Source organism: Schistocerca gregaria, chromosome 4 (genome assembly GCF_023897955.1).
Source record: "Schistocerca gregaria isolate iqSchGreg1 chromosome 4, iqSchGreg1.2, whole genome shotgun sequence".
Lineage (NCBI taxonomy): Eukaryota > Metazoa > Arthropoda > Insecta > Orthoptera > Acrididae > Schistocerca > Schistocerca gregaria.
Window position 1 is genome coordinate 595,788,094 of NC_064923.1, and position 25,053 is coordinate 595,813,146.

At 43.0% G+C, this 25,053-nt stretch overlaps 1 protein-coding gene across 2 annotated transcripts in view; it reads right to left on the reverse strand.

Moving 5' to 3' along the window:
- The window catches only part of LOC126266778 (hexosaminidase D-like), a 903,571-nt gene that overhangs the window by 164,783 nt on the left and 713,735 nt on the right, over positions 1-25,053 (reverse strand). For both annotated transcript variants that reach the window (XM_049971315.1, XM_049971316.1), the window contains exon 3: positions 12,989-13,411. In XM_049971315.1, coding sequence (XP_049827272.1) covers positions 12,989-13,401 — 413 coding nt within the window. In that variant the 5' untranslated portion in view covers positions 13,402-13,411. The remainder of the gene's footprint in view (positions 1-12,988; positions 13,412-25,053) is intronic.

Sequence of the window (25,053 nt, forward strand, 5' to 3'; positions counted from 1 at the left end):
GGATTCGAACCTGCGACCGTAGCAGTCGCGCGGTTCCAGACTGTAGCGCCTAGAACCGCTCGGCCACTCAGGCCGGCTGCATGCTTGGCACATAGGAGAAGTTCCCGCAGCCAGTCCGGCGGCCCCCCCCCCCACCTTGCCAGTTGTCCTCACGACCCATCAAATAGCCATTCTGGATCCAAACTGACTGGAGTGGTAGGAGAATATATTCGTGCTCGTATTTTTCGATCCTAAAGATTCGCGTCTGGCTCGAAATATGATGGTGATAACCCTGATTACCGAGTACTGACAACGACTTCCTCGACGTCAGTGTAACCAGCGACCGGGACCTTCGAGGCTGCGAAGATAAGCCTAGCGAGAACACCTGTGCTGAAAAAAGCCTGTCCAGTAAGAGAACTCTTCACTGCCTTCAGAAGGCTATGAAGTAGGTAGAACAACGAGAAGAATGTTGGATTGTATTGCTGTATTTAAAACGTTGGCGAAATTTACAGGGAAAAAACAGTGACTCAGTTATGAACGAAAAACAAATGTTCGTTTTCTCTGAAAACATACAGTAATGACCATTTTTAAATTTTTGAAGTGGCCTAGGTGGTAAGTTCTCTGCGTTATTTCAAAGATGTTTGGTACTAGATATAATTGCGCAGTTTTGTGTTAAGTTTAGTGTCAACTTGTTTCAACTCCTGTGAACACTGATACAACCGTCATTATCATCATCATAATCGTTAAACACTAAAGATGACGCCTTGCTGACAGAGCCATGCTCCTTGAATATATTTACCGTTATCTTAGCGCTTACCGCTGCGCACGCGTAGACTGTATGGCCTGCAAAAGATTTTTTCTTTGACATGATTTTTACGTTGTTCACAAATTTCAACATCTAAACTTTTCACTCTAATTACGGCCACAGAAGTACCGCCTTTCCCTATCTACTTCTGATCAAAAGCCATTCTCGTAACTGAGTCGAAGGTCTTCTTTTTAATCCTGCCCTTTCAGTTCTAGTGGTAATATTTCCAGAGAAACTTTCATGCCGTAACACACAATTCTCTGGAAGTCAAACCTCAATTTTCGTAGATGTAGGTTAAAAATGCTTTAATATAGCGAAATAATTTCATAAAAATTTTCATGCCTACTTTATTATGATTTTTTAAATTTCTCAGGGTATTTTACCCGCTTTGTCGTTCAAATGCAAAAGCATTTATTTTTTCCTTTCTAAACTAGAAATCAAATATCAATATTCCTAGTTCTAGCTCCGCCAATCTTCCTAGTTCTAGCTCCGAAATTAGCTTAATAGCGATACATTTTCAAAAAACCTTTCATCCACCATTTCCCCTTTAGTGGTGGAATTCCGAAAAATACCTTCTTAAAAGACGCCTACAGAATAAGCTCAACATCCTCTCCAAATTTCAAGTTTCTGTTCTTAGCGGGTTGGACTGGGCGATGCTGTCAGTAAGTCAGTCAGTCAGGACACTTTCGTTTATATGTAGAGACTCGGTTGTAATTGCTTAAGTTCGTTTCACTGGTAGCACTTTGTAACATGAATCTTCCGTGTCTCTTGGTATTTTTCCCACGATTATTCCTTCTAAGGTGACTTTTATGAATCTGTATCCAATTAATTTAGTTTTTGTTCCCTGTAACATGTTAACTAGTGTTCGTAGTGGACCAGTCTAGCTGGATGCCTCAATGTTCGTCCAACTAGGAACGTGCGCTTGCAACGCTGTGAACGCAGCTGTTGTGAACTTTGAAGATGTGAGTATGCACGGCATGCCTATAAAAATCCACAAGAAAGATGAACACCTGATCACCGATAGTGTCGAAGGAAACCTTCTAAATGAGTGAGCCTAAGTCATGCTACAAGAAACAGCCCTAAATCTCACAGCATCATCTCCGTCCCGAATTTCACCCTCCACAAACTGTGGGATAAAATCGTTATTGGTCCGTCTTAGCACTCTACGATCGGCATCGTTTAAAAGAGGCAAAATCGCGACTCGTCGGGTCACACTACACGGCCCCCAGCAAATTACTCTGCAGTTTTCGCGTTATTCGGTGCACTGTGCTGCTTCGAATGCCGCTGTAACATGATAGCCTGATAACAGGTCGTCTATAGCACTCCAAAGCTACCACTATGCTCTTCTCAAAAGATAATAGCTGATCCGGTGATTTTAGATTATGGTTGTCACTGCCACGGATGTGCTTTGTGCACCAAATCATCCCGAGTATGTACTACTTTTATGACGCCCACAAGTGTTCACATGAACAACGCGAACGTTAACATTAAACCAAGGACAAATGAGATTTAACCAACAACGTCAGCTCTTTAGATGAATTCGAGTTGTAGTCAAGCTTCATGCGTCCACAGTGAAGGCGAACATTAAAGCATACGTACAGCACCATTGTATTGAACCAATAGCCCACATAATACCAAAGAAACTCAGTGAATCAACATGACTTCATTAAGCGCTGCCTATGGCAGCTCCCATGACCAAGCAAGCACAAGCGATCTACAAACAAAACTCTCTTGAACGAAATGTAATGATGTAAAATAGCTGTGTGACACTGAACGCCGGGAGTCTCCACTGGAGGAAATTTGGCAGCCGAGTTGCAAATCTTTTCAGCTGCTGGCACACTCGGCAATCTTCGTGTTGATGATGAATGGAGGAAGAGGCCAACACAATATCCAGTCCCCGAGAGGAGAAGATCTCCGATCTAGCAGGGAATCAAACTCGGGCCCACTGCATGGCAGTCGGAAGTGCTGGCCACTGAGCTAAGGATGCGAACTTTCTCTTGAATTGTAAAATATTTAAGCTGAAGATAAGTCAATAAATCAGCAACGTTGCGGTGGTCTGGTGGTCTACTGGTCTACCATCACCCCAGACCTACGCGGGTCCAATGACGTCAAATTACTGGTAACAGCTAATTGCCTGCGTAGTTGGAAGTCTTATATGAGGAGGTGAGAAGCCAAGGAATATAAGTGACATTTTCAGAAAAAATGAGTTAAGTGCAGAAATGGGTTCCTAATGTATGTAAAATTATGGTGGCCAAGAGGTACAAGTGTATCTGTCTGGTGCTGCAGTCAGGCGGCAGAAAATTTAACTACTTGCAGTAACGGGTGTATTGTTTGGCGGCAAAGTGGTATATGTGAAGCGGTAATAATGGTGGTGCGTGTGTGTGAATGCAGTGCTACTGTTAGAAAGTGAAGTTCGTTCTTTCATTGCATATAAGTGATAAAACAAACTTCATTTACTGTCTTTCATCAATAAATACGAATATTATTATTATTTTTATTGTAAATTGGACATAAAATACGAGAGAGAACAGCAACTGTGACATCTCAGAAGGGGACTTTTCTGACAGCTCCGAAGGTGACTAATTAAATACACCATTAATATTATTGTCTCGTGTTTAAATAAAACACTTTCCTTAACTTTTTTTTAAATCAGAAGAAAAGATTATCCAATTTCAGTTTTTCTATAATTCGAAAATAATTTTTTTTCTAGATTTTTTCGAAATTAATTATTACTTTATTTAATGTGTTGTGCATTGTGTATTATGATTCATAATACACTAAATAATTTGAAAATTCTTTTAATATTTCTTTGAGATCATACCTTTCAAACTCTCACTTGGAAGCCAAGGGGTACAAGTGAGGCGTGTCATCAAATTATCAATGACAATAGTTAAATGACTATTTTTTGCTGTAGAAATATGAGGGAGATAAACATAAAACATGTTTTCTATATTTATGTCTTAGAATTAACTATTCAACTTTGACTTTAAACTTAATTATCTCAAAACTAATTTTTTGTCGCTTGTACCCCTTGACCTATCACCTCCTCACATAACATACCTCATAGACAGTCCTTACTGTGACAAATGTCATGTAACGTCACTCATCTTTTCACTTGGAAAAAAGACAGAAAATCACGACTGCAGAAGCAGAAACGAAGGCGCTTATTAACATGACGAACCCAAACGCAACTACGACTGATACAGCGCTGACGCCAGACTGGAATTTTTGCCATAAATACGAGTACTAAGTGTGGGTTGTTAATCGAGCATTATGTACTAGATATATTCGCAACAACAGAATGTGTAATAGAAGAATCGACCTACCATATCACCAAACAACACTAAAGCATATGTACAAGAACTGGAAAGAGCTAAAAGGCAACCCTTTCAAAGATATTTACAAGTTGCTATGGGCGACTCAGAATAGAGACATATACACAAAAAAAATCACAATGCGAGTTATCTAAAATGGACACCACAGGACCGTAGAATATGAAGTTAATTTGTCTAGAGCATCAGATTAATGACTCTAAGGCCCACCTAAATGTGCTCATATAATATGCAAAAAAAAAAAAAAAACTACCTCAATCCAAACATGTGATTATCGAGCTGTGGACACCGGCTGAAAAGGTCTCCTACATGTCTAATCAAGCAGCCTACAATCATTTAATCAGTTTTGTGTGTATGTTGAACAAAAAAAAGTATGAGCACCTGGTTAGTGAAAATCTCGGGTTAAATTTCGCTCACTCTAGTTTACATTTTCGCCCGCGCTAGTCTGAATTCGCGATGAGTCTCGGCGCTTGCCAGAGATGGCTGTGGTCGCCAGAAAGTCCTAGCAACGAGTGTCGTGTTACGTAGCTCCCTCCTGACGCTGGGCTTCGAATTAAAAGAGAATGGGGGCCGGCCCATGCAGCCGTAAAGCACACTTGTTCGCGGGACGCCGCGTGGTCGAGTTGTGTCACTACGAATGTACATCATCATTATTTGGCGAGATCACGCCATTGCACCGTAGCTTGTGCTGCAGAGGAGTTCCAGGTTCAATGTTCAACTTCTCGCACTGAGAAATCTGCTCTGTTACACACTGGTGTCCAAATTTGAAACAAGAAGCCTTTATTTCTCCTTTCTGTGCCTAATTCACGGTATAACCACACAAAAGGTCAACCGATGTCAGTACAATCGTGCCCTTCACGGAATATGCCATTCCGCTCAATGGACAACAACATCACCTATCAAACGGGGTAGTGTTTGCCAGTTAGTCCCACACCTACAATCGCTGTGTACACGGTCACAGGCGGTACAGTATGGCAAAAAGAAGACGCCTACCAGACTCTCTGTGGTGGAGGGCCATGAGAAGAATGGAAGCAGGACAATCGCAAACTGCCCCCCCCCCCCCCCCCAGGCTTAATGCCAATTGCTCTGTTGTTTTCCGGATGTGGCGACGGTGTATATAGACAGGAACGGTATCCCGAAGACCAGAGCAAAGCCGACCACGTGCGATATCAAATGGCGGGGGCCATTATTTGGCCCCAAGGGCACGACGGTATCGCCTTAGTACTGCACGGCAATTGGCAGGTGACCTCGCATCATCCACTAGACGTGTTGTATCGAAACAAAAGATGTACAGAAGGTTTCGGCAGAATAGTCTTTTCTGTCGGAGACCTTCTGTATGTTTACATCTAGTGTATCTTCAGAGAAAGGAACGTCTAGAGAGGACTCGTCAACATGCCAACTGGTCGGTCGAAGAGTGGGACAAATTTCATTTCGCAGACGAGTCGTCTTTTGGCCTGGAGAGTGATTCTCGAGGTATTCGTATCTGGGGGGAACGTGGAACACCATTTCGGAATCCAAACATTGTCGAAAGAGACCGATATCGAGAAGGGTCCTTAATGGCGTGGAATTATGTTGACCATTCGAACACCTCTTCATGAAATTCTACAGGTGATTAATCAAGGTTTAACTGCTGTCACACATCGCGACGAGATCCTCTATCGGTTCTCCCTTCTATTCCAGTCTCGTATTGTTCGTGGAAAGAAAGATTGTCGGTATGGTTCTGTGTGGGCTCTAATCTCTCTGATTTTATCCTCATGGTCTCTTTGCGAGATATACGTAGGAGGGAGCAATATACTGCTTGACTCTTCGGCGCCGGCCGTGGTGGTCTCGCGGTTCTAGGCTCGCATTCCGGAACCGTGCGACTGCTACGGTCGCAGGTTCGAATCCTGCCTCGGGCATGGATGTGTGTGATGTCCTTAGGTTAGTTAGGTTTAAGTAGTTCTAAGTTCTAGGGGACTAATGACCACAGCAGTTGAGTCCCATAGTGCTCAGAGCCACTTTTTGACTCTTCGGTGAAGGTATGTTCTCGAAACTTTAACAAAAGCCCGTACCGAGCTACTGAGCGTCTCTCCTGCACAGTCTTCCACTGGAGTTTATCTATCATCTCCGTAACGCTTTCGCGATTACTAAATGATACTGTAACGAAGCGCGCTGCTCTCCGTTGGATCTTCTCTATCTCTCCTATCAACCCTATCTGGTACGGATCCCACACTGCTGAGCAGTATTCAAGCAGTGGGCGAACAAGCCTACTGTAACCTACTTACTTTGTTTTCGGATTGCATTTCCTTAGGATTCTTCCAATGAATCTCTGTCTGGCATCTGCTTTACCGACGATCAACTTTATATGATCATTCCATTTTAAATCACTCCTTAACTGTTTCCAGTTGCTGACCTGCTATTTTGTAGCTAAATGATATGGGATCTATCTTTCTATGTATTCGCAGCAAATTACACTCGCCTACATTGAGATTCAATTGCCAATCCCTGCACCATGCGTCAATTCTCTGCAGATCCTCCTGCATTTCAGTACAATTTTCCATTGTTGCAACCTCTCGATACACCACAGCATCATCTGCAAAAAGCCTCAGTGAACTTCCGATGTCATCCAACAGGTCATTTATGTATATTGCGAATAGCAACGGTCCTATGACACTCCCCTGCGGAACACCTGAAATCACTCTTACTTCGGAAAACTTCTCTCCACTGAGAATGACATGCTGCGTTCTGTTATCTAGGAACTCCTCAATCCAATCACACAATTGGTCTGACAGTCCGTATGCTCTTACTTTGTTCATTAAACGAATGTGGGGAACTGTTGCGAGGTGGTGTGGGCCCAGACCTCGTATTGATGTACGATAATGCTCGACCTCACAGAGCACAGGCGGCTGATGTTTTTTTGTAAACGAAGGATACCACACGCACTGCTTGGCCTGCTCGCGCTCCCGATTTGAATACCATACAGCATGTCTGACAACGAGATGCACTAGGGAGACAGCTTGCATCACCAACCACTCTCCGAGAGTTGCGAGTAGCTTTGCGGGAAGAATGGGCGTTTATTGCCTTAACATGAGACTGACGACTTCACTCATAGCATACCCGTCATTGTCAGGCCTGTATTGCTGCCAGACGTGGTAACACCCCATGCTTAACACATTTCGGAATGTGTGTGGGGAAAAAAAAAGAAAGAAAGAAGAAGATTTTTATCTACTGTTGTTTGAGTGCTGTGTTATTTACATTGTTTCTACGTTACTATCACATGTTTACACTGTTTTGTGGCAAAATAAACGCAACCTTGTAAAATTTCCGTTTGTTGCTTAAATTTTGAACACCAGTGTAGTTCACCTTTTTAAATATAACTTGCAACAGTCAATTCATAAGTCAGTATCCCTCGAGTACTACGTGGCTTAATTAATACTCCAATGTAGAGCCTTCTCACGTTCTGATCAATGCTACCAGTTTTATACTCACTGTTTGCACGATTTTACGTTATTTGACGATATGTAAAGTTGCAGAACGTGTTCAGTATTGGAGTTAATTGACGAGTTGGTTTGTATGGGTTCAGTATGGGTTCGTGCTGCCTTTGTCACGAATCAATGGGTATAGAATACCATACCTGCATCAGTGGAGCAGAGAAATGCTTCCGTACCTGTTCTGAATTATTTTTGTGGTGAAGAGAGTTTGTGAAAATCGTGGTTTTTTTCCGCTATCGTGAGGTAGTGTTTAACTCAGTTTCTGTGTAGTCCGGATGCGATTTTGATAGTTGCCGGAAACGAATTTTTGTGTAACATGGATTCTCTTCCTAAGTGTATGTTAATTTGAGAACAAACTTGAGTGTTCAGAAAATCTTCTTCTAGAACTGATAGGTTTAAAGTATGCGACACAACCACTGAATATACCAATATTATGCCAATTCTGTGTCTTCCACATTAGTGATACTGAATAATCCTGCTCATTATCCAACTAAAAAGTTTATCCTTTTGTAGATATTTTAAATAGCTATATGGTTTACCTTTATGCTTTATTTATTAATCAGAATTTAAAATGCACTTCACGACATTGTGGCGGAGACGTTTTCCCTAAGTTGCGTCTTGCAGTTCTCAGATATTAGAGAAAAGACATTTTTAAATGTTGACACCAAAAATGCTTTTTATTTACTGGCTGATTACTTTCGATCTTTACCCATTTTCACTAGCCAAGTATTTTCTATTTAGTGTAAATAAGCCAGCGTGGCACAGATTGTAATCCAATTAAAACGTTCTTCGTGGTATATAAATTATCGCTGTCACGTGGATCACATCATGTTGGACAATGAAGATCTGAGAGAGTGGTGACATAAAAAGAGCTGTGCACACCAAATATATCTTAAATACAAAATACGTAACTTGTGAAAATAGGGAAAGCCAGAAACAAGTCAGCCAGTAACGAAATAGCAGTTCTGGTCTTAACCGTTTAAAAACGTTGGTTCTTCGGTTACGGCGAGGATCATTAAAGAATGGAACTGCAATGCTCCTTGGGCATTGCAGTACAAACATGCATGCACGCCACTATTTTTTATTTCTGCTGATGCTAGCTGGTACATATGTTGCAGCTATACAATCAGGTGAGTCGAGAAGCAAGAAAAAGTTAAGACAACGCCTGAAGAAGTCTTAAGGAGTCAGATTATGTTTCCGCAATCGCGCTATGGTCATGAAAGACCTGTTACCTTTTGTGCAAATCATTAAGAGTATTTTACTCAATAATCAACAGCAAGCAGATGATTTCAAGTGTCGTCTTCACTGGTTTAAGCACTGTCGGATGCATTATCATTTTTACTGGGTAAATATTATTAATAATGGTATGGTTCACTTTGGAAGAAAGGAGAAATCTTGCTTGACGAAACCATCTAGCATCTTTTTCATGGAAACTCAATTGGTGAGCGTAAGACTTTAGGGCACAAATGATTTGCTCCAAATTGTAGAAAAGTAGTAGAGGTCTTCAACGCAATCAAGTGTGGTGGTGCTTGACTCGTAAGCTGCCGTTTCGAATCTTGACAAAACAAAAATTTCAACTTTAATATTTGACCGACATGGGGAGGAGAGTAGGTGGTGTACAATTCCCGATCTTCAAATTTTGAGCCAATATGAAGAGTTAAATTACAAGCCTCTTCGCAGTGGCTCGAGGAGTGAAGGAATGTGATCCTATAACGAGTTGAAAGGATTGCCCGACGCCTGAAATCATATACGAACCGATCCGCCAATGGTAGTGGACCTTGTTTTTTTTTTAAATAATTTATTAGTCTTATAATTTGTTATTAAATGCTGTAGAAGTAAAGAAAGCTACGTGCGATGCTATCATTCGGCATATCGACCACCGCCAAGCGTTACCGAACGACGCATCCGGTTACAACAAAAACGTTACAGCTGGTGATATCGCCTTTCGTTTATCTGTAATAATGGTTCCGAAAGGATTCTGCATGTTTCTAATAGGCTAGTTCTCATCATGTTAAGATTAATTTCTCATTTTAGTTTGGTTCAGTTCACAACCTGAGATCGTGATAATCGGGCCGTAATTTACCATTAACGCATTCGTGCTTAATTATTCGAAGTATGTTCGGATTGAAGGAATGATTTTAGGTTCCACCGAGGATAGGATTGAATGAAGAGATATACACGATAAACGGTGAAATCGTGGTCACTGTAAGAAAAGATTTTGTACTGAAATTCATTTCTGTTTGTTCACTAGTAGTCGGTGTTGTGACCAATATTGTGAGGAAATTCCTGTGTTCAGGATATTGGTTTGGATCGTGCTAGTGCCGGTAGAGTAACTGTTGGGTAACGCTCTCGTACGGAAGAGATTAACCGATTAATTGGTGGTTTGTGCAAAATAGCAGTGAACCAGGTACCATCGGAATAGTGGTTACTGGTGTGGATTTGCACTGAGAATGGAGTGCGTTACTGTTTTCATTGAATACAGCCCCTAGTATGGTTAATTTTGCGCAACTCAGGTTTAAAATACCACTACAAAACTGTGAAGTCTCCCAACATTCCCATAACTTTGGGTTTTAGGAATTTTATGCCGAATGAAGTCATTAATTAGAATCACGACTGGAGATATCGTATATTTGGAAATATTGTGACGAGTGACCCAGATCTATTTGCTGTTAGCTAAAGACAAAATTTGAAAATTGCCAGCGCCGGAAGAGGACTAGCTCCGCGCAGTGTGTTACGGCTAAGTCCTAAACTGGCAGTGGCAAAACAGTATTTTTTTCAGCGCAGGTTTTTTCTTTCTTTCTGTACCCGGTTAACGGGCACTCGTTCAAAACAGACGCTTGGTGTATCGTATTTGAAGAAAAAAAGCATAACGAAACGAGCTTCACGCTCATGTGTAAACTGAAAGGGAAGAGTACGTCTATTCTTTTCGACCCAACCTTGAAAGCTGAGAAAGTCTTATTTGAAAAGAAGGTACATTAATTCTGAAGTGACAATCATTAATAAAAGAGAACTCACTTAGATGCAGAAAATACAAGCTATATTTATTGAATATTAAAAAATTAAAATTGGTAGATTGGATAAAAATCTAATACGGACAGGAGGAACCAAATGATTAGTTTGTTCCCATTAATGACAACATTAAAGAAACATGTAAACTGAAATTACGTGCTCTGATTAAACCGAATCAGAGATATTAGTCAGTTCTAACAAATATGGTAATGTAATTATTTAGTGAATTATTTAATATTTTCTGGGAGAAGAATAATTCAGATGAACCCATAGATAATACGATAGTACATACTTCTAATTTTCAGCTACAGATTTAATTTTATGTAGAAATTATATTAATCAGTATGTTGATAAATCGTACCAACAGTTAAGAAATAATTTATAATCGTCTGGGCTTGCTGCGTAATAACTGTCTTTCAATGTAGTAAATTCGTATGTCCACTTACGCTGGTTAGAGTATTATTCTTATTTTAACTATAGGCCTATTTCAACTACTCAGCCTTTATCACGTTATCTGTTATAGAACATCTTATAAACTACGGTACATTTGTTGGATTACATGTGAGTTACTCGTGAATAATATGATTTTACATACGTTTTCAAGTCCTGACTTTCATCGTTGTTTATGCTGTCGTGTATCTGTTACTGATAGTATTTTTAAGTTAATGTAGCAATAATAATCAGTTTTGTAGTATGTTCTGACTTTTCGTTTAGTAGTGGACAGCAAAAAATCTCAGTCTGTAGTCGACAGCTGTTGTTACAGATGTTCTCCGATTTTAATACTTCTGTTGCTATCTGTTTACTTATATTCTTTCGTTGTTATTCGAGTAGTAATGAACTGTGTGTTGTGTTCTGACATTTCATTAATAATGGTCAGAAATAAACTTAATTTACATTTGAAATTTCGTGGTAGCGAGTTGTGTCAGATGACCAGGGATATCATATGGTTACGTCTGCTTGTTAACAATTCTATCAGTGATGCTATTGGATTATAATGAATGTCTATCTGTGGAATTGCTTATGTAACTTAAATTTTGTCTCGGGTTGTATTGCGGTTTATCCAGGATCTTGGTGGATAATGCCAATAAAGATTTCCATTAAGCGTTTATATTTTAGGCCAATTTGTTCGTTGAGGATTAAACGTGGATAGTTTTTTGTGTATAAATATAACACAATTCCCTCCAACATATTCATCATCGGTCCTTTTGGCGTCAAGTACAAAATATCAACACCATTTTCCAAAGGGTCTGTTGTGTGTCTTTCATATTTTTTATGTGGTGGAAGAAGGTTGGTGGGTGGGTTGTGGTCACTAAGCCTAACATGTTTTTTTTTTTTATTTAGTGGCGAAGTTTTTACCTGTTTGTCTTATGTAGAATTTTGACAGCGTTCGCAGTGAAATTCATGTATACCTGTGTGAGTGTATTGGTGGTTTCCTGTAATTTTGTTTTTTATACGACATTGAGTTTGGTAAGGAAAACGTAAATTGTTGTTTCTTAGTAATCCATTAATTTTGTTTAATATACTTCGTAGGTATGTGGTAGATACCTATGAAATTTTCTGTTTTATTGGTTTTTCTATAATGAGTGTTACAGCTTTACGTCGTGCCGCTTTCGTATATTTATAATATAAATTCGTGATTATTTGTGGACTGTATTTAATCTGTTGTGCCACGTATTGCAGGATTCTAATTTATTTTTCTAAATTGTCGTGTTCTAGAGGCAGGTTAATGTTTCTACGATCACGGTGTGAAAGTATGCATAACAGTATTTGTTTGATTTCGAAAAAAAATGGTTCAAATGGCTCTCAGCACTATGAGACTAAACTTCTTAGGTCATCAGTCCCCTAGAACTTAGAACTACTTAAACCTAACTAACCTAAGGACATCACGCACATCCATGCCCGAGGTCGGATTCGTACGTGCGACCTTAGTGGTCGCGCGGCTCCAGACTGCAGCGCCTAGAATCGCTCGGCCACTCCGGCCGGCTGTGTGATTTAGGGTGTCAGGAATTTTCACTGATAATCTTATTAGTTGTTGATGGCTTTCGATATAATTCGAATCAGTTTATGATTTCTGTTACTCTTACTGATGGTGAAGTCGAGGAAGTTCATTTTTGGATGTAGTGTTCAGAGTTGCGTTTTTGTGCTCTATGTCGTCATATCTCTCAAAGGTACATTTTAACAACAAGGATATGGGTATTGGAGCTGACAGAGAGAACCACATAGTTTTGCCAATACCTCAGATATCGGTAGTTTTCTTTCGATACTTTTGTGAGTAGGCTAGTACTAATGAACCACATATCAAATGAACTTTTTTTTCTTTTTCTTTTTTTTTGTGTACGATCCCGCGCCCCCTAGTGACAGCATAGGAGACGGTAAGAGCCTGCGGAACGCACCTGGTGATGATCTCGACGTCGCGCAGACGCTGCAGCAGCTGCGGGGGTGGAGGCGGAGGTGGCTCGGAGACGGAGGCGGCGGCGGCCCTGGAGCCCTGCACGAAGCGCACGCTTCCCGCGCCGACGTCGGCCGGCGGCGCCACCTGCGCCAGCGAGCGAGGCCGCGGCGCCGGGGGCGGCGGCTGCGTGTGCTGTGGGGGCGGCGCGGCGGCGGCCTGTGCCGGGGGCGGCTGCTGCTGCTGCTGCTGCTGCTGCTGCTGCTGCGGGGGCGGGCCCGAGCCGGCGCCGGCGCCGTAGTGCAGCCCCAGCAGGCCGAGCGCCACCAGCGCCAGAGCGCCCACCAGCGTCGGCTTGCGGCGCCACGACGCCACCCCGCGGAACACGCGGCCCGCGTACGTCGCCGCCACGCCCATCGAGGGGCCGCTAAAACACAGCGAACACGAACACTGTACGCCGCGACACTCCTAGCGGCGAGTCGTGGGAAAGGTGAGTCATAAGTCTCCGTACAAATGGTGACAGTGGTGACTAACGACGGATGAATCGAATGACCCTCTATCTGAAACTTCCTGGCAGATTAAAACTGTGTGCCCGACCGAGACTCGAACTCGGAACCTTTGCCTTTCGCAGGCAAGTGCTCTACCATCTAAGCTACCGAAGCACGACTCACGCCCGGTTCTCACAGCTTTACTTCTGCCAGTATCTCGTCTCCTACCTTCAAAGCTTTACAGAAGCTCTAATGCAAAACTTGCAGAACTAGCACTCCTGAAAGAAAGGATACTGCGGAGACATGGCTTAGGCACAGCCTGGAGGATGTTTCCAGAATGAGATTTCCACTCTGCAGCGGAGTGTGCGCTGATATGAAACTTTCTGGCAGATTAAAACTGTGTGCCCCACCGAGGCTCGAACTCGAGACCTTTGCCTTTCGCGGGCAAGTTATCTACCATCTGAGGTACCGAAGCACCACTCACGCCCGGTCCTCACAGCTTTACTTCTGCCAGTATCTCGTCTCCTACCTTCGCAGGACAGCTTCTGTAAAGTTTGGAAGGTATGAGACGAGGTACTGGCAGAAGTAAAGCTGTGAGGAGCGGCCGTGAGTGGTGCTTCGGTAGCTCAGATGGTAGAGCACTTGCCCGCGAAAGGCAAAGGTCCCGAGTTCGAGTCTCGGTCGGGCACACAGTTTTAATCTGCCAGGAAGTTTCATATCAGCGCACACTCCGCTGCAGAGTGAAAATCTCATTCTGGACCCTCTATCTGTTACTAGTGGTACTGTCCGTCATGCAGCGTACAGCGCAACGCACAGAATGCAGATAAGCCACGATAGTGTGACAAAAATTATCAGCAATTTAGAAAGACTAACGGATCTGGAAGGGAGAGACGGCAATAGATGGACTTTATTTATTTAGCATATGGCGCTACACACATGGACACTTATGACATTATGAAATTATTTGATAAAACACACTATAAAATACGTAAGTGAAGGATACATATTCAGATAAAATATAATACATAAACACAATAAAAAGTAACATCACAGCAGATATTTTGCGTTACACAAGTCTTCAAGGTCTGACTCCAAATTGGCGATCCATTCGAGACAGGGCGGTGTGGCGTTGAAGAAGTCAGCCCGACTACCCTGGTAAGCTCTTAATTCACACTCCTGGGCAATGTGCTGTATTTTTTGATTAGGTGCCCCACATTCACAGCTAGGGCTGGGAAGCTTTCCCCACTTGTGTAGATTGTGCGCACATAGTCCATGTCCGGTTTGGATTCTGTTTAGGAGTTTCCATAGCTGTCGCGGAAGTTCAGAGCCCTTAGGTTTCTCTGATGGACAGATAAGTTCACGGTTGTCAGGGGAGGCACTATCACTCCAGCTCTCGTGCCATTTAGTATCCATGCTGAAGTTGGCAGCTGACAGTCGTTGGACCAGTCTTAAAGGGGGATTTCTGGAACGGAGTCGCATTCTTTCCAAAGTTGGGACATCTTTATGGATAGGGAGTATGGGATTATTCACTATTTTTTGTGTATTCCTTCGTCATAGCTTCCTGTCAAGCCAATATAGTGGGGTAGTCTTTATGAATCCAGTTATGATTCTCATAGCAGCGTTGAGCTGGGTGTCCACCTTGTTTACACGCTTGCTATTCAACCACGCTGGTGCACAGTACTCGGCTGCAGAGTACACTAAGGGGAGTGCAGAGGTTCACAGTGTGTCTGCTGCTGCTCCACAGTTAGTGCTGCAGAGCCTCTGAATGAGGCTGTTCCATGAGCTTATTTTATTGGATACATTTTCCAAGTGTCTTTTGAAGGATAACGTCCTATCTAGAGTGACCCGCCAGGTACTTTGGATGTGGCTGATATCGCATTCATATGAACCTTCAGCTCATATCCCATCATTCTGTTCCTCAAATGAAAACAGCTGACTTCAGTCTTGGTGAGAATTGGTATTAGCCTCCATTTGGTGAAATACACATGCGTTTTGCTTAGGTCAGTTGTGAGGATGTTTTCAGTGTCGTCAAACTGCTTGCTTTTGATAGCTTGGGCCATATCATCAGCATAGTTGAACTTCCTTGAGATGGTTTCAGGTGATGACAGATGGAGATACGTGAACACAGGTGTTGGCTGTGACGGCTAGGAATCCGACAGAGGGACCCGACGTGTCTGCATCGATGAGACTCTGCCACAGCAGCGCTCTGCACATTTGTCGCGCTGACAACTGGCACCCATACCATGAGCAGATGTTGCAACATCTGGCTGTGTAAGATTCTGACCGTTGATTAAAGTTCTGTGAGTGGGTACTAAACATTCACGAGAATGTTCCTTGTTTAGTTAGTTCTATCCTTTTTCCGAATGAGGCGCTTTTTTATGTCAGTCAAGAAGTGACAAACAAAATGTCAGATACTAGATGGATAGCAACTCAAATTGGATGTTGGACTGTAAAAATTGATCCTAGATGTAACTGGGGATTTCCTGGCCTTCTTAAGTAAGACGGGCCTCCACCGAGTAAAGGCACTTAAGTAGGCCAAATATTGGACCAACAGTTTCCTAGACATTGCATCGGTCGGCGTGGTCTACCAGATCTAACCCCAATGACCTTTCATCGTTGGGGCCAATTGAAATCAATTTTCCACCATTGGAAAGTACGTAACGTGGCCGTCATAAAGGACAATCACGTTAGGTGGGTAGAGCGATTATCATTGCGTTTCGATATAGAAGGGAGACTTGTGGAATCAGCCATGCAAATGTAGCATCCTATTATACCGTCTGTAGGAATCATATTAACATTAGTCACCAGTTTCGCAAGTTGGGAGGAGACTTTGGCGCAAAGGTGCAGGCAAAAATACTCATGATACGAGATGCACCAATACCCTGAAAAGAAGAGGACAGTTGTGAAGTGACAGGCTGAGAGAGCTTCGTTAAACCATCCTTAAGCTTCCAATTTATTGGGCTACATAACTGTATTCAAACAAAACGCGTGTAACAGAAATCTCGTTATTTCCATTGCGCTGGAACGAACTACGGATGCAAATTATTGTGTTTTGGACCACAAATGCTATTTTTATACAAGTATGCCACTCAGATATATTTGTTGTTTATTTGGTACCGATTTAGAAAATTTATGTGGCTTCATCTTCAGGCATTTACGCACACCTACTGAAATAAAATACATCCGCAAGTACCATGTAGTTATAACTAAACTTTCCCTATATAATACGTTATAACACGGAAACCAATTACCGTAAGAGTACGAAACCTGGTAACATTAATCTACATCTACACATACATGGACACTCTGCAAATCACGTTCTAGTGCCTGGCAGAGTGTTCATCGAACCACCTGCACCAATGTCTATTATTCCAATCTAGTACAGCGCGCGGAAAGAATGACCACCTATATCTATCAGTACGAGCTCTGATTTCCCTTATTTTATCGTGGTGATCATTTGTCCCTATGTAGGTCGGTGTCAACAAAATATTTTCCCATTTGGAGGAGAAAGTTGGTGATTGGAATTTCGTGAGAAGATTCGGTTGCAACGAACAACGCCTTCCTTTTAACGATTTCCAGCCGAAATCCTGCATCATTTCTGTAACACTCTCTCCTACATTTAGCGATAATACAAAACGTGGAGGCTTTCTTTGAACTTTTTCGATGTACTCCGTCAATGTCAAGGAGATGGGAAAGAGAAATAATACAGAATCAATTCAACTGAACCACTTTTAACGTGTTGCTACGGTACATCAGACCATTACATACCGGTCCATTATTGCTACAAAATGGTTCAATATGGCGCCCATCCGTGTCCAGATGAGTCTGAAAGCGCAGGAGTGCATCCTGCACAGCAGATGGAAGCATGTCCGTAGGTACTCAGGCTACCTCTCTTGATATGCTGCGCTTCAGATGACCACATTTGCGAATGTTCCCCTCGTATACCCGTAATTCATGTTGTGGTTGGCAGGAGAACCAACACCGTTTTACTAGAGGAGGCCGAAAGGTACGCGTTTTAGCTCACGCCAGGCTGGCGTGAGGTCTGGAACAGGACAAGGAAATTAGAATTGAGAAAAACGGACGTAGCTGGTGGAATACTTAACTTTAATCCATTAATGACAAACGTCGGTCTTGACGGTACACGATTCACAACATCAATAGTAACTGATAATGGCGCCTTGCTAGGTCGTAGCAAATGACGTAGCTGAAGGCTATGCTAAAGTATCGTCTATGCAAATGAGAGCGTAGAAGTCAGTGAACCATCGCTAGCAAAGTCGGCTGTACAACTGGGACGAGTGCTAGGGGGTCTCTCTAGACCTGCCGTGTGGCGGCGCTCGGTCTGCAATCACTGATAGTGGCGACACGTGGGTCCGACGTATACTACCGGACCGCGGCCGATTGAAACGCTACCACCTAGCAAGTGTGGTGTCTGGCGGTGACACCACAATTCATATAGCCTCACAACCATGGAGTGAGACTAGGTGATCGTGCCGGCCAAGCACTTGTGAACGATCGGCTGAAAATTCGATCGTTGCCAAATGGTTTTCGGAGAAGCAGGTGTACTTCACTAGAACTCTGCGGTGAGGCCGCATCTTGAATCAAAACTATTGAGTTTAATGCGTCTCTCTATTGTAGGGCTGGTGTGACATGCAGGCGAAGCATATAGCAGTAACGCTGCCAGTCATACTGCACATCTTTGGTCCTTAAGCGCCAACACGTAAAAAAAGGGGGGGGGGGGGCGATGATAAACGTAGCTGTGAAACCACACCGTACGGTGAAACGTTCACCATACACTGAAACTTCAGGCAGAGTGACTGGAGGTGAAAATCCCCACAATCGACAATTCTGTGTGTTCACCTCACACGTCACAGAAAAATGAGCTCCGTCTGTCTATTGGATGGTTCAGGGCCAGTCCTCTTCAACTTCAATCCTTGAGAGGAAGTGGAGAGCATAGTCAACACGTCGTTGCACGTCCTGTGGTGCAAGCTGCTGCACAATATGGATCTTGTACGGATACCATTTGCAAATGGTTCGAAGCACGAAATCGTTTATATAGATAAGGAACAGCACAGGGCCTATAACAATACCTTAGGGGACGCCAGAAATCACTTCTGGTTTGCTCGATGACTTTCTGTCAATTACTGCGAACTGTGCTCCCTCCTGCAGCAGGAAATCACCAATCCAGTTGCATAACAGAGACGATATTCCACAAGCACGCAATTTGATTCAGAGGCGCTTGTGAGGTGCGGTGTCAAAAACGTTCTGGAAATCTAGAAATACGGAATCAGTTATAAATCCTTTGTCGATAGTACTCAACATTTCGTCTGAGTAAAGAGCTTGTTCTGTTTTAAAAGAACGTTGTTTTCTAAACTCGTGTTGACTGTGTGTCAATAGACCATTCTCTTCGAGGTAATTCATAATATTGGAACACACATATCCTGCTGCATATCGTATGGTCTTTCTTGAATATTAGTGTGACCTGTGCAACTTCCCAGCCTTTCAGTACGGTTCTTTCGTCGAGCGAGCGGTTGTATATGATCGTTAAGTATGGAACTATAACATCAGCATATTCTGAAAGGAACCTAACTGGTAGACTTGCTTTTATTCAGTGTTTTAAGTTGCTTCACTAATCTGCTTCTAATTATTCATATTGGCATATTGTTGTTTCGAATTCCGGGATATTTACTTCGTCTTCTTGGTGAAGGAGTTTCGGAAGGCTGTCTTCAGTAACTCTGCTATAGCAGCACTGTCATCGATAGTATTTCCATAGCTGTCGTACACAGAAGGTCCCATTATATGTTACACTTGCGAATAGCTCGTGAGATGACAAACTGTCGGAGAGCCTAACAGAATTCTTCAGGATGTCACGTAGTGTTCATTCCAAAACCTGACGCAGGCCTATGTTTAACAAGTCGGTGGTTCTTATATTGACATTGCTGTACATCTGTTCGCTACAGAATTGTCCAACGGTATGACAAAGATGAAAACTTTCATTTTAAGATATGAATTTGTGTTAACTTCACAACTAAATTTTATTTAAACTTAAAACAGCATATCACAAATTTAGTAGAACTCAGTTCAAATAAAATGATTCACTGCAATTATTTTTAATTTCAGTATGTAAGGAGCAAGTTTGATTACGTGTTCTGCAAAGAAACTAGACAAGGAAAAGTCGTGATTCACCACCAACAGCAGATGATAAAAATTTGTCTATTATACACCCAGTTTCTGTCCACAGATCATCATCGAATATCACAAAATATTTACAATAGCTTATAAGGCGATATAAAATCAAAGGCGTCAGAAAATATAAAATTCACAATCCGTCGTTGTTGTCACCTTCTTAAAAGTGTTGTTCAAATGGTTCAAATGGCTCTGAGCACTATGGGACTTAACTTCTGAGGTCATCAGTCCCCTAGAACTTAGAACTACTTAAACCTAACTAACCTAAGGACATCACACACATCCATGCACGAGGCAGGATTCGAACCTGCGAAAGTAGCGGTCGCGCGGTTCCAGACTGAAGCGCCTAGAACCGCTCGGCCACTCCGGCCGGCCAAAAGTGTTGTAAACTACTTTCTCGCCTTTGGCTTATAGCTGCTTTCTCTAGTTGTCCCTTCCACAGAAACGCATTATTATGTTCGCTTATCATTCTCCAATTTTGTTGCAAGTGCCATTTCAAGTACCTTAATTTGATTTCAGTTTAGTCTCGAAATGGAAAAGTTATGATTGTTTATGCGACGAATAAATTTGTTAGGTCATCGTCAATGTTTTATGTTGTGACTGACAATTAGCAATTTTTTCACAAACAACTTTTATTGATGTAAGTTCACAAGATTTGAAGACTGAACAACAATCGAAAGGTAACAATAACGATGCTAGTAACATCTCCTAATTTAGGCAAACAAACGTTCAATTCTAATTTTCCACAAAGGTCAGTAGTAACAGACACACACGTTAGTAACAGTAAAATTCAGAGACGAAGACGTAATCTTCAACGGTCGGCATCCGGCGTTAACTGATCCTCGAGGTTGGTTCTAGCCCTTAAATAGTAGTCTCCAGCCAATCAGGGTTTGGCGTAGTGACACTTCCTGCAGGCCGTGGCTCGAAACCCCCCCTGCGGCAAGTAGTGCTCGGAATGTCTGTTTCCATTATCTTGTATGTAAATGGCCGGTGTTTACCATGGTGCTTTTGGTACGCCTTGGGCACAGGCGACACGTCCTCTGTGGTGTAATATGGGTTGCCGGCCCTCAGGGGCTACCTTGGCTCCGGTATAACGTTTTATCCCTCCAATTAGTCTTACTTTGCAAATATTTTCGAAGAACAGTAGCTGCGGACTGTTCATCACTTTATTTCGTGGTGTGAGCGTTTCCATTTTCTGTAGTACTCTTACTTAAAAAGAGTGTTAACTTCACGCTGTAAATGTTTAAACCTTGCGTGGTTGTTTCATTATTGTTTCTACGTCTCCCTAAATATTATCTCTTCGGTGATGACTGCAGTATTCATTGTGTTTGATGGTAAATAGCTATTCACAATTTTCTACAAGAGTGCCAAGTGTTCCGCTATCCATGGCGCCTTTACTTAATGCCTACGTCGTTGTAGATTCCCCAGTTCGATTGGTGTATTATCGATACCCTCTGAATGTCATCGCAGATATCACCACTGTGCCCACAGTAATTGCGTTGTGACGCTGGCAACCTAAAAGTTTGGTTCTGAGATTCACATTGTAGTATTTCGTTTCTTTAAATTAAGACATTTTTTGAAATACAATGAAGTTGTATAGTGTATAATGGGTTTAAATTTGTAAGTATGTCCCCTACACTATTTCTTTTATACCCTATAATGATTAACAAAATGCATCTTACTTCAAACCGAACAGCAGTCTTCCTTGAACTGAGATACTTTTCCTCAAGTTTGTGACTTCCTGTATAATCATTAGGCCAAGATTTTTAGCAACGACCCCGAACAGTCTCTTCGAAATGCTTTGTTTTCGTCTGAACTTTATTGTTTCTCTAATTTCTTGCGCTAATACGAAAGCTGATCAAGAATGATAGAATGAATACAAAATTCTGCTCTCTTTGTAATGTTCCCAGTGCTAAAATTCAAACTGTGTGGTTTGCCGATGTGGTGGATACTGACAAAAACTAACACTTTTAGGTCGATCGTCAATGGCAGAAGTGAAACTTCCTGGCAGATTAAAACTGTGTGCCCGACCGAGACTCGAACTCGGGACCTTTGCCTACCGTAGCTCAGTTGGTAGAGCACTTGCCCGCGAAAGGCAAAGGCCCCGAGTTCGAGTCTCGGTCGGGCACACAGTTTTAAACTGCCAGGAAGTTTCATATCAGCGCACACTCCGCTGCAGAGTGAAAATCTGATTCTGGAATGGCCGAAGTGTTACTTCGGTGTACGAAGAGCGCGCAGCGTGACCCTCCTCCAACTGTAAGCAAAAAGTCGCGTTGCGGTCGCGTTGTAGTTCCGTTGTGCCAGAGGGCGAACTCCGTCGCAGGTCCAAACTCGCTGCAAGTGAAAACAGGCGTGGGCGCAAGTTTGAGCCCAGTCTATTCACTGACGCGCAAACCTCCAGATGTCAGACACTCAGATCGGTACCAACGGTGTCGGCAGCGTATCAACCGTAACATCGGTTTAGTTCATTCTGCGTGCTGTCGTCCAGTAGAAGATGCGTATACGGTAGCTAAAAGGAGCATCAGAACTAAGGAGCACAGGGAAACCGCATCTGTTAGTAACAAATGCGAGGAACTGTGGTGAGTTGGCAGAACGTCAGATCGCCGTATTGACAGACCCGAGCTAGAAAGCCACTGACGGTGATTTCTTTTAACAATTTACGTAATAAATAGTTGAATGGGAGAACATTTTACTGACATGAAAAAGTAAGTTTCGGAGTTTGTAGCAATGTTCTTTTGGAAATCTGCTTTCGCTTCGTTAGCTGAAAGTAGAAAACAGAGTAAATTTTTATACATAATTGTAAGTAGCACACTCCGTCTTCAGGCCACAAGTGGCCCATCGGGACCATCCGACCGCCGTGTCATCCTCAGTGAGGATTTGGATACGGGGCTGTGGGGTCATCACACCGCTCTCCCGGTCGTTATGATAGTTTTCTTTGACCGGAGCCGCTACTATTCGGTCGAGTAGCTCCTCAATTGGCATCGAGAGGCTGAGTGCACACCGGAAAATGGCAACAGCGCATGGCGGCTGGATGGTCACCAATCCAAGTGCCGTCCACGCCCGACAGCGCTTAACTTCGGTGATCTCAAGGGAACCGGTGTATCCACTGTGGCAAGGCCGTTGCCACTAATTGTAAGTAGGCTGTTTAGGTTTTTAGCGCTCTGTATGAGAATCACTGGCTGTGTTATGTGCAGCCTATGGCTGGTTGGCATTGTTGGATTATTCGCCATTTTAGTGTTGGGCAGTTGGATGTTAACAGCGCGTAGCGTTGCGCAGTTGGAGGTGAGCCGCTAGCAGTGGTGGATGTGGGGAGTGAGATGGCGGAGTTTTGAGAGCGGATGATCTGGACGTGTGTCCATCAGAGATGTAAATTTGTACGACTGGATGCCATGAACTGATATACATATTATTACTTTTGAACACTATTAAGCTAAATACATTGTTATTTGTCTATCAAAATCTTTCATTTGCTAACTATGCCTATCAATAGTTAGTGCCTTCAATAGCTAGAATCTTTTATTTAGCTGGCAGTAGTGGCGCTCGCTGTATTGCAGTAGTTTGAGTAACGAAGATTTTTGTAAGGTAAGTGATTCATGAAAGATATAGGTTATAGTTGGTCAGGGTTAAAATGGTTCAAATGGCTCTGAGCACTATGGGACTTAACTGCTGAGGTCATCAGTTCCCTAGAACGTAGAACTAATTAAACCTCACTAACCTAAGGACATCACACACATCCATACCGAAGCAGGATTCCAACCTGCGACCGTAGGGGTCGCGCGGTTCCAGACTGTAGCGCCTAGAACCGCTCGGCCACTTCGGCCGGCTGTTGGTCAGGGCCATTCTTTTGTAATTCATTAATTTTTCTAAGGGGACGTTTCATAATATAACGTCTATCTGTATAAATGTACGCTGTAAGTTTGCTACGTTCAGCTAACGAAAAATCCGACTACCAAAATATCATTGCTAAAAACTCCGAATCGTCCTTTTATATGTCAGAAAAGTGTTACCCCGACATAATAATTTCACGCTTAAACTGTTAAAAAAGTCACTATGAGTGGGTGTCAAACTCGGGTCCTTCACTACGACGATCCACCAATTCACCTATGACAGTTCTTCGCATTTTTTTCTTTGCAGATACGCTTTCCCAGTACTCCGTAGTTCTGGCGTTACTTTTAATTACACTTTACGTATCTTATACTGAACGACAGCACACAGCACGAACTAAATTGGTGTTTTCGTTGATACTCTATCGACACACAGCGTTTGGTACAGATGTGAGTGTCCGACATGTGGAGGTTTGGGTGTGAGCACCTGCGCCAGCCGGGTTGGAATATGCAGCGTCTGACGCGCGGGTGGTGACGTTTTAGGTGGTCTGCCGCGGACTGGCAGCGAGGCGGTGTGCGTGTCAGAGTCTGCGCATTAATTAGGCACACGTGTGTGTATAATGCAGCGGCGCGCCGGGGCCCACGTGTGATGCACGTCGGCTGCGCCGCAGCTAACCGCAGCGCACCCCGCTGCATGCGGCGCACTCTGTCCCGGCACAGCGCAGAACGCCGGATGTCTGCTGACGGCGCGCGGGGGCGGAAGCCGAGAAGCTGGTCGCCCCAACGGCCCACACACCTACACCGGGCGCCTCGACTCCTCCATACTTAACACCGGCACAGCTCGGCAGCGGTCATACTCGGCGGTACACCACTCAGCGCTCTATCTCAGGCGCCGTGTACACGCAAATGGCACGGTGAGGAGGTCCAGCAACGGTGTAGCGGGGACCAAGGGCGAACAGGGTGCGGGCACAGCAGGCTGCGCTACGGAACAGTGGCAAAATATAACCTGAGCCAAACAGTACCTTAACTCAAGCGAATAATAAAATTATAAAAAGCCGACCAGTTACAATGGATAAAGAAATTCTTTACCTAGGTTTCGACAAATATAAATGTGTCTTCTTCAGAAGGTAACCTAAGCGCAATGAACATCATACCTTACATTAGAAAAGTATGAAACTTATAAGCCAAGAATAAATTGTAAGACAAATTACAGAACTCTTGCCTTACAGAAGTTGTAAGTATGCTGTTTAAGTTTTTATATTGGTACCACCATGTAGCGCTCTGTATGAAAATTACTGTCTGTGCTGTGTGCAGTCTGTGGCTCGTTTGCATTGTTGTTGGCTATTGTAGTGTTGGGCAGCTGGATGTTAACAGCGCGTAGCGTTGCGCAGTTGGAGGTGAGCCGCCAGCAGTGGTGAATGTGGGGAGAGAGATGGCGTAGTTTTGAGAGCGGATGATCTGGACGTGTCTCCATCAGAGACAGTAAATTTGTAAGACTGGATGTCATGAACGGATATATATATATATATATATTATGACTTTTGAACACAATTAAGGTAAATTCATTGTCTGTT